The sequence below is a fragment of the Schistocerca nitens genome, chromosome 9 (assembly GCF_023898315.1).
Source record: "Schistocerca nitens isolate TAMUIC-IGC-003100 chromosome 9, iqSchNite1.1, whole genome shotgun sequence".
NCBI classification, from domain to species: domain Eukaryota; kingdom Metazoa; phylum Arthropoda; class Insecta; order Orthoptera; family Acrididae; genus Schistocerca; species Schistocerca nitens.
The window spans coordinates 271,503,686-271,515,780 of NC_064622.1; the positions used below are offsets into that span (position 1 = coordinate 271,503,686).

At 44.7% G+C, this 12,095-nt stretch overlaps 1 protein-coding gene across 1 annotated transcript in view; it reads left to right on the forward strand.

The window, feature by feature from the left end:
• Positions 1 to 12,095, forward strand: part of LOC126204177 (uncharacterized) — a 388,056-nt gene that overhangs the window by 262,627 nt on the left and 113,334 nt on the right. The window contains exon 6 of the mRNA XM_049938582.1: positions 11,464 to 11,891. Coding sequence (XP_049794539.1) covers positions 11,464 to 11,891 — 428 coding nt within the window. The remainder of the gene's footprint in view (positions 1 to 11,463; positions 11,892 to 12,095) is intronic.

The window sequence follows — 12,095 nt, forward strand, 5'->3', positions numbered from 1 at the left end:
GTACACACTGGTACCTCTAATACTCAGTAGCACGCCCTCTTACATTGATGCATGCCTGTATTCGTCGTGGCATATTATCAACAAGTTCATCAATGCATTGTTGGTCCAGATTGTCCCACTCATCAACGCCGATTCGTCATTGATCCCTCAAGAGTGGTTGGTGGGTCAAGTCGTCCACCAACAGCCTTTTCTAATCTACCCCAGGCATTTTCAATAGGGTTCATGTCTCGAGAACATGCTGGCCACTCTAGTGGAGCTATGTCGTTATCCTGAAGGAAGTCACTCACAAGATGTGCACGATTGGGGCGTGAATTGTCGTCTATGAAAACGAATGCCTCGCCAATATGCTGGCGATATTGTTGCACTATCGGTCGGAGGATGGCATTCACGTATCGTAAAGCCGTTAAGGCGCCTTCCATGGCCGTCAGCGGCTTACGTCGGCCCCATATAATGACACTCCAAAACGGCAGGGAACTTCCACCTTGCTGCACTCGCTGGACAGTGTGTCTAAGTCGTTCAGCCTGACCGGATTGCCTCAAGAAACGTCTCCGACGATTTTCTGGCTGAAGGCATATGCGACACTCATCGGTGAAGAGAACGTGTGCCAATCCTGGGCGGTCCATTCAGCATGTTGTTGGGTCCATCTCTACCGCGCTGCATGGTGTCGTGGTTGCTAAGATGTACCTCGCCAAGGACGTCGTGGGTGAAATTGTGCATCACGCAGCCTATTGCCTACAGTTTGAGTCGTAACACGACGGCCTGTGGCTGCGCGAAATGCATTATTCAACACGGTGGCGTTGCTGTCACGGTTCCTCCGAGCCATAGTCCGTAGGTAGCGGTCATCCACTGCAGTAGTAGCGCTTGGGCGGCCTGAGCGAGGCATGTCATCTACAGTTCCTGTCACTTTGTATTTCCTCCATGTCCGAACAACATCGCTTTGGTTCGCTCCGAGACGCTTGGACACTTCCCTTGTTGAGAGCCCTTCCTGGCACAAAGTAATAATACGGACGCGATCGAACCACGGTATTAAACCGTCTAGGCATGGTTGAGCTACAGACAACACGAGCCGTGTACTTCCTTCCTGGTGGAATGACTGGAACTGTTCGGCTGTCGGACCCCCTCCGTGTAATAGGTGCTGCTCATGCATGGTTGTTTACATCTTTGGGTGGGTTTAGTGACATCTCTGAACAGTGAAAGGGACCGTGTCTGTGATACAATATCCACAGTCAATGTCTATTTCAGTAGTTCTAAGAACAGGGGTGATGCTAATCTTTTTTTGATGTGTGTATTTCATTCAACATGCTGTTTCTTACATCTAACAATACTTTCTTTGTTAGTCAATACTAATGTACACTGCCTGAAAAACTACAAACACCTAGAATACATGGTAGGATGTCAATATAACTTCGTTCACGTACACACCGTCGGTGGACACATAAATGATGAGAGTTGCAATTTTTGGTGGCAGGTAGAACGGCAACCAGAGTGCATTAACGTTGTTCTTGTTTTGCGTTATTATGAAGCCTAGTAGCGTGTATGGGAGAGAATGAACAGGCTCAGAGGCTGACAGATCTCTGTGACGGATACGGAGATGCAGACTACACGTGTGAGACAGCGTTATCAGCACCTGGCAGAGATTGAAAGGGGCCTCATTGCGAGTCTTCATTTGGTCGTTTGGCCGAATCGTGCAATATCCAAATTTGTGATGCATTCGGGTGTGTCAGGGGCCCGATGATGGACTGTATGGGTGGTAAGGACAGGCACACTCATTGTGAAGGTTCCATTCCATCACATCTGACGAGGACATGGGCGATTCACTGTATTGGGCATCAGTCACATCGCACCCCTCCACTTCTGAGTCTGCCATTGGAGAACCGTTAATAGACTCTCTGCTACCGTCTGTGTCATCCAAAGCCTTTGGTTGGAGAACAGGAAAAGCCAGACTATGGAATTACCGCCCATGTGTACGCTGTCACTAGCACCACAACACAAACTGTTGCGTTTGGAGTGATGCTGGGCGTGGGAAGCATGTACTGCTACTGAATGGCATTGCTTTATGTTCAGCGATGAAACGCGGTTCAAACTATGCCAGATGACAGTCATTGGCGACTATGAGGTACGACAATAAAGTAATGAGATTGATTTCTTTGCAAGATGTGGCAACCCTGCAGGCTTGCGTAGGCACAATATCTTTGACCTTGGTCTATAAGCTGCTTCGCCGGCCGATGTAGCCGAGCGGTTCTAGGCGCTTCAGTCTGGAACCGCGCGATTGCTACGGTCGTAGGTTAGAATCCTGCCTCGGGCATGGATGTGTGTGATGTCCTTAGATTAGTTAGGTTTAAGTAGTTCTTAGTTCTAGGGGACTGACGACCTCAGATGTTGTCCCATATTGCTCAGAGTCATATGAACCATTTTTATAAGCTGCTTCTAGTCCAAGCGGCACATCGATGCAACTTGTCAGTCGTGAGTTGTGCTACCAAAAGTTAATACGTGTTTGTGTCTCTCGTCACGGAAATGGAACCGTGTAATATTGCGCAACGGTATGCCATTTCTTTTTGCGTTAAATTGGGTGAAAACGCGACAACAACTTACGGTAAGCTTCAGAAGGCTTTTGGAGAGGAGGTTATGTCAAGAGCTCAAGTTTTTCGTTGGCATAAAATGTTTAGTGAATGCAGAACGAATGTTTAGGATGAAGACCGCAGTGGACGACCATCAACCTCAAGGACGGATGTCAACTTGGCCAGGGTGCGTGAACTCGTACAATCTGATCGAAGATTATCGGTGGAAATGGTTGCAGAAGAACTGAACATCAATCGAGAAACGGTTCGTCTAATAATAACTGAAGATCATGGTATGAGAAAGGTTTGTGCAAAAATGGTCCCCAAAAATCTCACACCACAACAGCGAGAAACACGGAAAAATGTGGCAGCCGATCTGTTAGAGCAGACGGAAATCAATGCAGAATTATTGAGCTGTGTTATAACTGGTGATGAAAGTTGGTTTTTTCAGTACGATCCAGAGAAAAAACGCCGAAGTTCGCAATGGTGCTCAAATGGGTCACCCGGACCAAAAAAATCTCGCATGTCAAAGTCAAAAGTGAAATGCATGCTTGTGTCCTTCTTTGATTCGAAGGGAATTGTTCATATAGAGTGGGCGCCTCCTGGACAAACAGTTAACCAATATTACTACAAAGAAATTTTAGAAAGACTTCGTAAAAGATTTCTTCGTGTCCGTGCCAATATTGCTGATAATTGGATTCTGCATCACGATAATGCGCCATCCCATACTGCTCTGTCAGTACAGCAATTTTTAACCTCAAAATAAATTTCAGTAGTACCACAGCCACCTTATTCACCAGATATAGCTCCGTGCGACTTTTTTCTATTTCCAAGAGTCAAAACGGCGGTCAAGGGACACCATTTCAAAAAGCTGTGACGAGGGTCTTGGACGACATTACGGAAGATGAGTTCCAGAGATGTTACCATCAATGGCAGAAGCGCTGGAAGAAGTGTGTGTAATCAGAAGGGAACTACTTTGAAGGAGACAACACTAAACTTGACTAAAACGGTAAGCAACATTTTTTTCACATCAGTGTCATTACTTTATTGTCGCACCTCGTACGACGGCAATGTGGGAAGAGGTGCCATTCTTACAATGTTTTCGAGAGGCACAGTGGGTTGCTCCTGGTTGCATGTTGTTTGGAGCTATTAGATGTGATCTCAGATCATACTGGTAGTGAAGATGGAAACTCTGACACCACAATGCTACGTCATGGTCATCCTGCACTGCCAAGTGTTGCTTGCCATGTGGCAGTGTTCTGTGGCCAGCAAGATCCCCAGATCTATCGCCGTTAGACAAGTTCGAATGTCAACTCCGTTACAGCGCCGGTATCCGGGATATGAAAGAACAGTTACAACGGTAGTGAGCTTTCTCATTTTAGTGGAGGATAAAACAGCATTGTAACACCATTAGCAATCGGTTCAGTGCATGCATCCTGGCCAGAAGAAGTGCAGTGACGTACTGATAAGAGGGTTCAAATGGCTCTGAGCACTATGGGACTCAACTTCTGAGGTCATCAGTCTGATAAGAGGGCTCAGGCTGCCAAGTTCTTAGTACATTTGGCAGGTCACATACCCTCTCAACATGTGAAGTTTCATTTCGGGTCCTCCTTCCCTTCTGGGGATTCACATGTTTCATCAGGCGGTCTATATAGTACATGAAAATTTTTGAAAATTCGTGGTAAGTTCCTATGGGTCAAAACTGCTGAGGTCATCGGTCCCTAGGCTTACACACTACTTAATCTAACTTAAACTAACTTACGCTAAGGGCAACACACAGACCCATGGCCGGGGGAGGACTCGAACCTCCGATGAGCTTGACATAATAACAACAACAGCAACAACAATAACAATAATAATAATACTAATAATAATGATAGTAGTAATAGATAGAGTCATGAATATATATTTTTGTAGTAATTTCAATTTTATTAACATTCTATTCTTATGAAATTTATGTCTTATGGCAACATTGACATGCTAACAAAATGGCAGCAGCACATAAGGAATCAAATATAGAGAAGTTAAATGTTCGGAGGTAAAGTTAACAAACGGGATGAAAAGAAGAAAAAAAGAGGAAAGCTGGAATAGCGTTGAAAGTATCGCAGAAAGATTGGTTCACAATTGGGCAGAAGGAAGACAGATGTCAAGAGGGAAGACATGCCGGTGATAACGGGTGAAGATTTAATCTACTCTGGAATGTAGCGTGGCTCTGGGTTAATCGCAGCTTACTGTCTGCTTTTTCCAGAGTCTTATGGCTGAAATGGAGCGTGGTACGGAGAAAGAAGCTGGACATATTAAATCTTGCAATCTATGTGTAACCTAACAGAAGTTACTACCCTGGTAGCCTGTCTAAGAAGTCATTAGCAACGTTAAACGGCGCTGTAAGTGAACTTTTGAATTTTAGAACTGATGCCTACTTAAATAATGAGTGACACTGGCTCGACCGTCAGCTGACGTTGTGAAACACTGAGTAGGCTTTTATCTCCGCACAGAGCATCATTCGTTATGACCGCTTGTCTGTTCAGCTATTCAATAACGATGTCTCTGATGAGTGGCCAGTGCTAAACACGTTTTGTTACGTAAAATACCTTTAACTCAAAACGGTGGCATCTCAATGAGAATAACATAATGTCCATGTCCGTAACGACTACATAGAGCTAGTGGTTGGTAAGAACTATGTGTTTAAATAACGGAATAATTGTGAAGTACGTCGAAACAGTGAACATGGGACCTGTAATGTGCTCTGTCTCTTTTTCGGAGTCTGTCTCGTGTTCGGAGCTTGGATTGACGCTCATGTCGTTTGCCTGCGCGATGTGTCTGATACGTGCAACTCTTTAAGCAAAATGCTAGTATCTCCTACACCTATTGTGCATACATAGATTTGGATTTCATCGAATGTCTATAAATTGTGGGATATAGGTTTTCAGACATTTATGTTCGCTATCGCCGGAGTTCCTTTTGTTCGATTATTGTTTTGACATGTTTTGTTTACCACTCTGACGTGACATGAGGATAAGAGGACCTCGCCTGCGATTTTTATTTGTTATGAGGTTTACGTAAAGCTTTAGTTTTTTGTGATATATCGGTCACCAGTTAATAGGTCCAGGTGTTCTCCTAGATGATTTGAATATTCTGGTGAAGCTTATGTTCGAAGTTTTTAGTATTCAGAAAAAAGAGTGGCCGCCGGTGTACTTTGATTTCCAACATTTGCGTCGTTGTGGCCCCCATCCTTTTTTGCAGTAGAAGTTGAAGGTCTGTAGCGCTGTGTTATTGCTTGAAAGAAACAGAAAAATCGGACGTGGTCAGTGATCATGACGATCGTATACCATTGATGGTCGTGAGCCCCCCACGTGGGGAAGTTGGGCCGCCGAGATCCAAGACTCTTTAGTTGACACCTCATTGGGTAACTAGCGAGTCATTTATGATGTTGGACGACGAAGACAACACAACATCCGGTCCCGCAAGCGGAGAAAATCTTCGAGCCGGCTGGGAATCGATCCTGGGCCCTCTGAATGGTAGTCAGACGCACTGATCACTCAGCTGAAAGGAGCGGACAAAGTAGTGTGACACCAAGGCCTTGCGCAAGTTTTTCATCTGGACGCTACTTGGGGAACTTGCGTGTCTTCCAGCCGACGACACCCGGTTTTCCCTAGAAGGTCATCCATCCAAGTACTAACGGGGTCTAACGTTGCTTACTTATGTGATCGGGGGGGGGGATCGGTGTTACCAAAGTGGTAGGACGTCGGCCGAGACATGGCAGTACTAAAAGGTGTGATCCTGTCTTTTGATCTGAATAACAGATCGTATCCTCGTTGTTTTAATTCATGCTGTACTACTTCGATTTTCTTTGGGTTGGTTGGTTGGTTGGTTGGTTTGGGGAAGGAGACCAGACAGCGAGGTCATCGGTCTCATCGGATTAGGGAAGGACGGGGAAAGAAGTCGGCCGTGCCCTTTGAAGGGAACCATCCCGGCATTTGCCTGGAGCGATTTAGGGAAATCACGGAAAACCTAAATCAGGATGGCCGGACACGGGATTGAACCGTCGTCCTCCCGAATGCGAGTCCAGTGTCCAACCAATGCGCCACCTCGCTCGGTGATTTTCTTTGTGTCTGCATGCCTTTGATAATAGGTTTGAAATCTACATCAGCCATAAAACAAGTGTATTTTGAAAATCTATACACGTGTGTGTCATAGAGCAATGTTTGTTGTGCTATACGTTAAGGTTTATTTTGGTTCCACTGAGACATAGAGTACTATTAATCTAATCCTGTCTTCACCATGTCTGCGAAAGTGGTCCAGTAATGTGCTACTAAGTGTTTCTATGAAACATGGAGTAACGGGAAAGCAATAATGAGACGCGATAAGTTTTGTAAGCCACAGAAAAAGCTTTTATAACTGAAAGAAGTTCTTATTAGCAAATTTTAACTTTGAGTTCCGGCGATTACACTGCGACTATCGTGCTTCCATCTGCATGCACGATGGCTGGGCGGTGCGCATCACCACTCTAGCTGGATTATGTCATCGATCAGTTAACGGCCAGCAAGTCTGACAGTTCTGGCAGCCGCTAACCGACTGTTCACGCTATTATCGACTATTCTCCACGCGTATTCTGACCTTAACAAATAACTTATGGTACCCAATGCCTTATTCTTTCTCGTATAGCTGTTACTGATGATTTGTTTAAACAGATTTTATACAGATAACTATCCAGTATTAATGTAACAGTAATTACAAATTTTACGACTTAGTTTCTTATGTGCAAGGATTTGATTAAGTTGTACAATACACATGAGCTCCACTGTGTTAGCGCCTGGAACCCTCCACTATTGTACTAACGGATGCTACGGTGTAACTTTCCCTTGCACCGTTAAAAAGTAAATGAAGAAAAGCAAAGCACAGAGTCAAAGTCTTCCTTGTAGTAATTACAAGCATTAGATTCGTTGTTTCACAAGCGAGTACTATGTTGTTTCTTTAGGTGAGTTTACTGTTTAATTTTCCGCCTACTGCAAAGTCAAGGTTTTTTCAGCCTTATAGAAGACTAGTTGGTAGAGGGGCAGAGGCAATACCAGTTTCAAGTATTTGGGAGTGACTTTTCCGTCCCAGCAGTTGCACTGAGTCCAACAGAAGCCTCCCGACAACATTAGTCAAAAACGCCATGTGGGACCTAGTCTTAATTCTGGGAGGATGTATACCAGACAAAAACTTGAAACCATAGTGTTTGTGAATGTGTGTTAGTTTGTTTATCGATATCGTGTTCGGCATGGACAGTGTATGAGGAGTTGTTTTAATTATCACCTTGGGAACATAACGTCAGGTAACGCTTTGTTCATTTACAATCTTGACAAGCACTAAAGTTGCATTGTCCAGCAAGATGGCGCAGTGGTTCACACTGAATCACATTCGTGAGAACAATAGTTCAAATCCGTGTCCGACCATCTCAATTTAAGTATTTCGTGGATTCCGCAAATCTCACCAGACAAATGCCGAGACGGTTCCTTTGAAAGGGCATCAATGTCGACCCTAATCTTCCTTCCTTCCTTAAAGTGGAGTATGATCCACTTTTCTGCGTTTGGTGGGGAACAGCGCTGCAACAATTTATGTTGGTCTGGTGGAAGTGTACGGCAACAATTCAACTCCATGTATTACAGTGGTTAAGATAGCGGTCAGACAAGTATGACTGATGGAAAACGAAATGGCACACTGTCTTTTTGCTAAGAACCGGGAGTCGTAAGAGAAGTGGAGACAATGGTGCTCAGACAATGGTGTAGCACAGTCGTGGTGAAAGTAGAAAAAGTGAGGAGGAGTCATGGATCAGTCATCAACGTTAATAAAATGTAAACACAGACTATGCCTTCAACATAAAAGTACTTCGATAATATCACAGTTGTCCAGTTATATCATAAATGTGACAAAACTACTAGCACCATTCTAAAAATAAAGAACGTTCCTTTCTATGGACATTGCCATCCAATATAATGTAAGAAATCCTATTTTTCTACAAATTTTGATATCTATGCATTTACTAAGCAGTCGCTGTTGAAATTTAAACATTTACCGTAGCTTCCACAAACTCACGTATGCCTCCTGTGTATTAAGTTGCCGCAAAGTTGTTGAACCAGTCACTAACGACCTCGTTCAGTTTGTTTTCATCTCCATAGTGCTTTCCGCTGAAAAAATTCTTCGATTTGGAAACGAGAAGGAAATCGCTCTGGGATAAAAGGCTTATATTGAAAAATTTCCCACTTAAACAGCCGAAGCAAATCCTTTGTCATCGTAGTCGAGTGTGGACGAGTTTTATCGTGAAGAGACACAACAGCCCTTGACAACAACCCACGGCGTTTATTTTCAACGGGATGGCGTGGTCAGTGATGGTCTGATAGTAGACAGCTGAATTTAGAGCCCTCCTGTAGGGATAATGTCGGTAATGCCCTTTTGTTTTCAAAACAGTCACCAAACATTTTAGTCCTCGGAATTTGTCTGATTTTTTTTTCGGATTTATTGGGGATAGTGAATGATGCCATTCCATTGACTGGTGCTTTTTATCTGGACTTTCTTGTGAAACCTATATTCGTCACCAGTAACAATATAGTTCAAAAACTCCACACCATCCTTATGAAATCGAGTGAAAGAAGTCAGTACAGCTCCCATTCGTTGTTTCTGTTTTCATCAGTCGGAAGTGGAGTAATCCTCCTAGCCACAAACTTTTCTGTAGCTCATATCACAACTAAAATTTTGATAAAGAACTGCTCGTGAAATTTCAGCAAGGTACAAGCTGAGTCCATCAGTAGTGAAACGTATATCCAGCTGAAGTTTTTCCTCAGTTGTAGATCTGAATTCGCCACTCACAACTGAAGGTCAGCCTGATCATTCTTCATCATGAATATTCGTCCCCCATTAAGCATGATGCACCATTTTCTAATTGAAGCTTCATGCATCACCTTTCCATAAACGTCGATTATCTATCTGTAAATTTCGATAGAGGCGGGGAAGAGGGGGAAGAATTGTTAGACTTGTTAGATAGAAATGATCTTTACTTTAAAAATTATCCTCTTAAATAGTGTTATAGATCAAAAATAACGGTAAATACCCCCTAAATGCAAGTAACTAGTATCCACACAATCTACATACTTGATTCTCAGTTCTTCCCGGGCTTTTTTTTATGTCCTCCGTGCACCTGCTCCTTATTTTCCTCTACGTCTTTGACCTTTCGAGCATTGTAGCTTTTTCTAGTGGCTTTTGCTCTCATGATATACCTAAAGTTCCTTATCTTCTTCACAGTATTTTGGCCTTCGAAGATTCCGTGATGAAGTTACAGACTTTCAGCGACGCTGGAGAAGAATAAATGCATCAATTTGAGGTGAGGGACACTCGCCTGGAAACGACGAGTCGAAAGTTATAAGCGAAATGCGTTATGATACCTCCGACAGTGTAATACATGTACCGGTATTGTATTTGCTAAGATTGTAGAGCAGACAGCTTTCAGGGGTGGTAGTATGGACCAAATAAGAAAAAAAAAGGTCTAACAAGCAAGGGCTCTAAAGTGCATACCTTAACAGCTATGAGCACTTGTTCCTCTCTTCTACTGAACAAGTGCCCATAGCTCTTAAGGTATGCATTTTAGAACCCATGCTTACCGGGCTTTTTCCCTTGTTTTGGCCCTTAGCTGTGAAAGATGTCTGTCCTACAATCTTAACAACAACATAACGGTACATATATTTGACTGTCAGAAATTTCGGAACGATTTCCGCTTACAAATTTCTTCTCGGTCGTTTCCAGACCAGGGTCCCTTACCTGTAACTATTACATTTATCCTTCTTCAGCTTCCCTAAAGATTTGTATTTCGTTTTATTTTTTCAGTATGTTTTATTTTTTACTTTTCTAATCCACAAAAGGTTCAGAGTCCTTCTCCAAACACACATTTCAGAACAATGGTGTTTCTTGGGATTCACTTTTTTCTGTCCACGACTTACATCCTTACTATGGGAAAGATCAGAGTTTCAGCCATTTTTGTTTTGAGAATGAGATTTTCACTCTGCAGCGGAGTGTGCGCTGAAATGAAACTTTCTGGCAGATTGAAAGTGAGTGCCGGACCGAGACTCGAACTCGGGACCTTTGCGTTTCGCGGACAAGTGCTCTACCATCTGAGCTATCCAAGCACGAGTTCGAGTCTCGATCCGACACACGGTTTTAATCTGCCAGGAAGTTTCATATCAGCGCACACTCCGCTGCAGAGTGAAAATCTCATTCTGGAAACATCACCCAGGCTGTGGCAAAGCCATGTCTTCGCTTTATCCTTTCTTCCAGGAGTGCTAGTTCTGCAAGGTTCGCAGGAGCGCTTCTGTGAAGTTTGGAAGGTAGGAGACGAGATACTGGCAGAATTGGAGTTGTGAGGGCGGCTCGTGAGTCGTGCTTGGGTAGCTCAGATGGTAGAGCACTTGCCCGCGAAAGGCAGAGGTCCCGAGTTCGAGTCTCGGTCCGGCACACAGTTTGAGTCTGCCAGGAAGTTTCATTTTTGTTTTGGTTAGTAATGAATTTTTCCTTACCTTTGACGGCGTCGTTAATTTAATTGTAGAGTTTTTTACATGTTCTCACCTTCTTTTTTGCAATTGCAGATCCTAAATATCTATGTTTGTCGACTTCCTCAATTTTTTCTCCGTTTGTCCTCACATCAGTTTCCACTGCTGTAGTAAAAACTATTGCTTCTTTAAATTTAGGCCAACTTTTTCACTTTCCTTTCGTATTTTTCCATCACACATCTATTGCCTTCTCGACTGTCTGCTATAAGTGATTTGTAACCGGTATGTCCTGTTAAAAACCACTCCTTTAATTACAGTTTCCATATATGTTAAACCTGAGGCAGGATTTCAATTTAGTAGTGGTATTTGGTGTGTTGTTGCGACAGGACAATGCACTGCCCGGAACTAGAGGCACCAACGCTTCTGCTGTGGAGGAGCACACGGGCCCTTGGATAGAGCAGCAGAGGCCGTCGCTGGCCCCGAGGAACCGCGAGGAGCGGCCGCCAGTCAAGGACTCTGCCGGCACGGAGGAGGGGGCGGAGGCGGGGGCGGAGGAAAAGGAGGCCGCGGAGTGGCGGGCGCGCCCCGGCAAGCGGCCCCCGGGCAGCGTGCAGCCCGCGCCGCTGCTGCCGCCCTCGGACCGCAGCCGCTCGCCACCCCCGCCGCCCCCACCCAAGAAGAAGCAGACCACGACGCCGTCCCCGCCGCACACCGTCGCCGACTCCAGGGTGGCGGCTGATGGCGGTCACGGTGCCTCCACCACGACAGTAGCCAGTGCCGTGACTGGCGCCAGGACGACGCCACCGCCCCCCACGTGAGTTGATCAGCTTTCGTACACATAACTAAAGTGACGCCACAACATCGTGCAGTGCCACCTCGAGATGGGGTGGCAGGGAACGGACAGCCGTAGGAGCGGGTGTTCCATTGCATGCGGCAGTAGGGAAGGTTAGATAATATGTCTCAGAATAGCAAAGCGATTCGCAGCAATTTGTTTACTAAAGAGCGGCGATAGCAACAG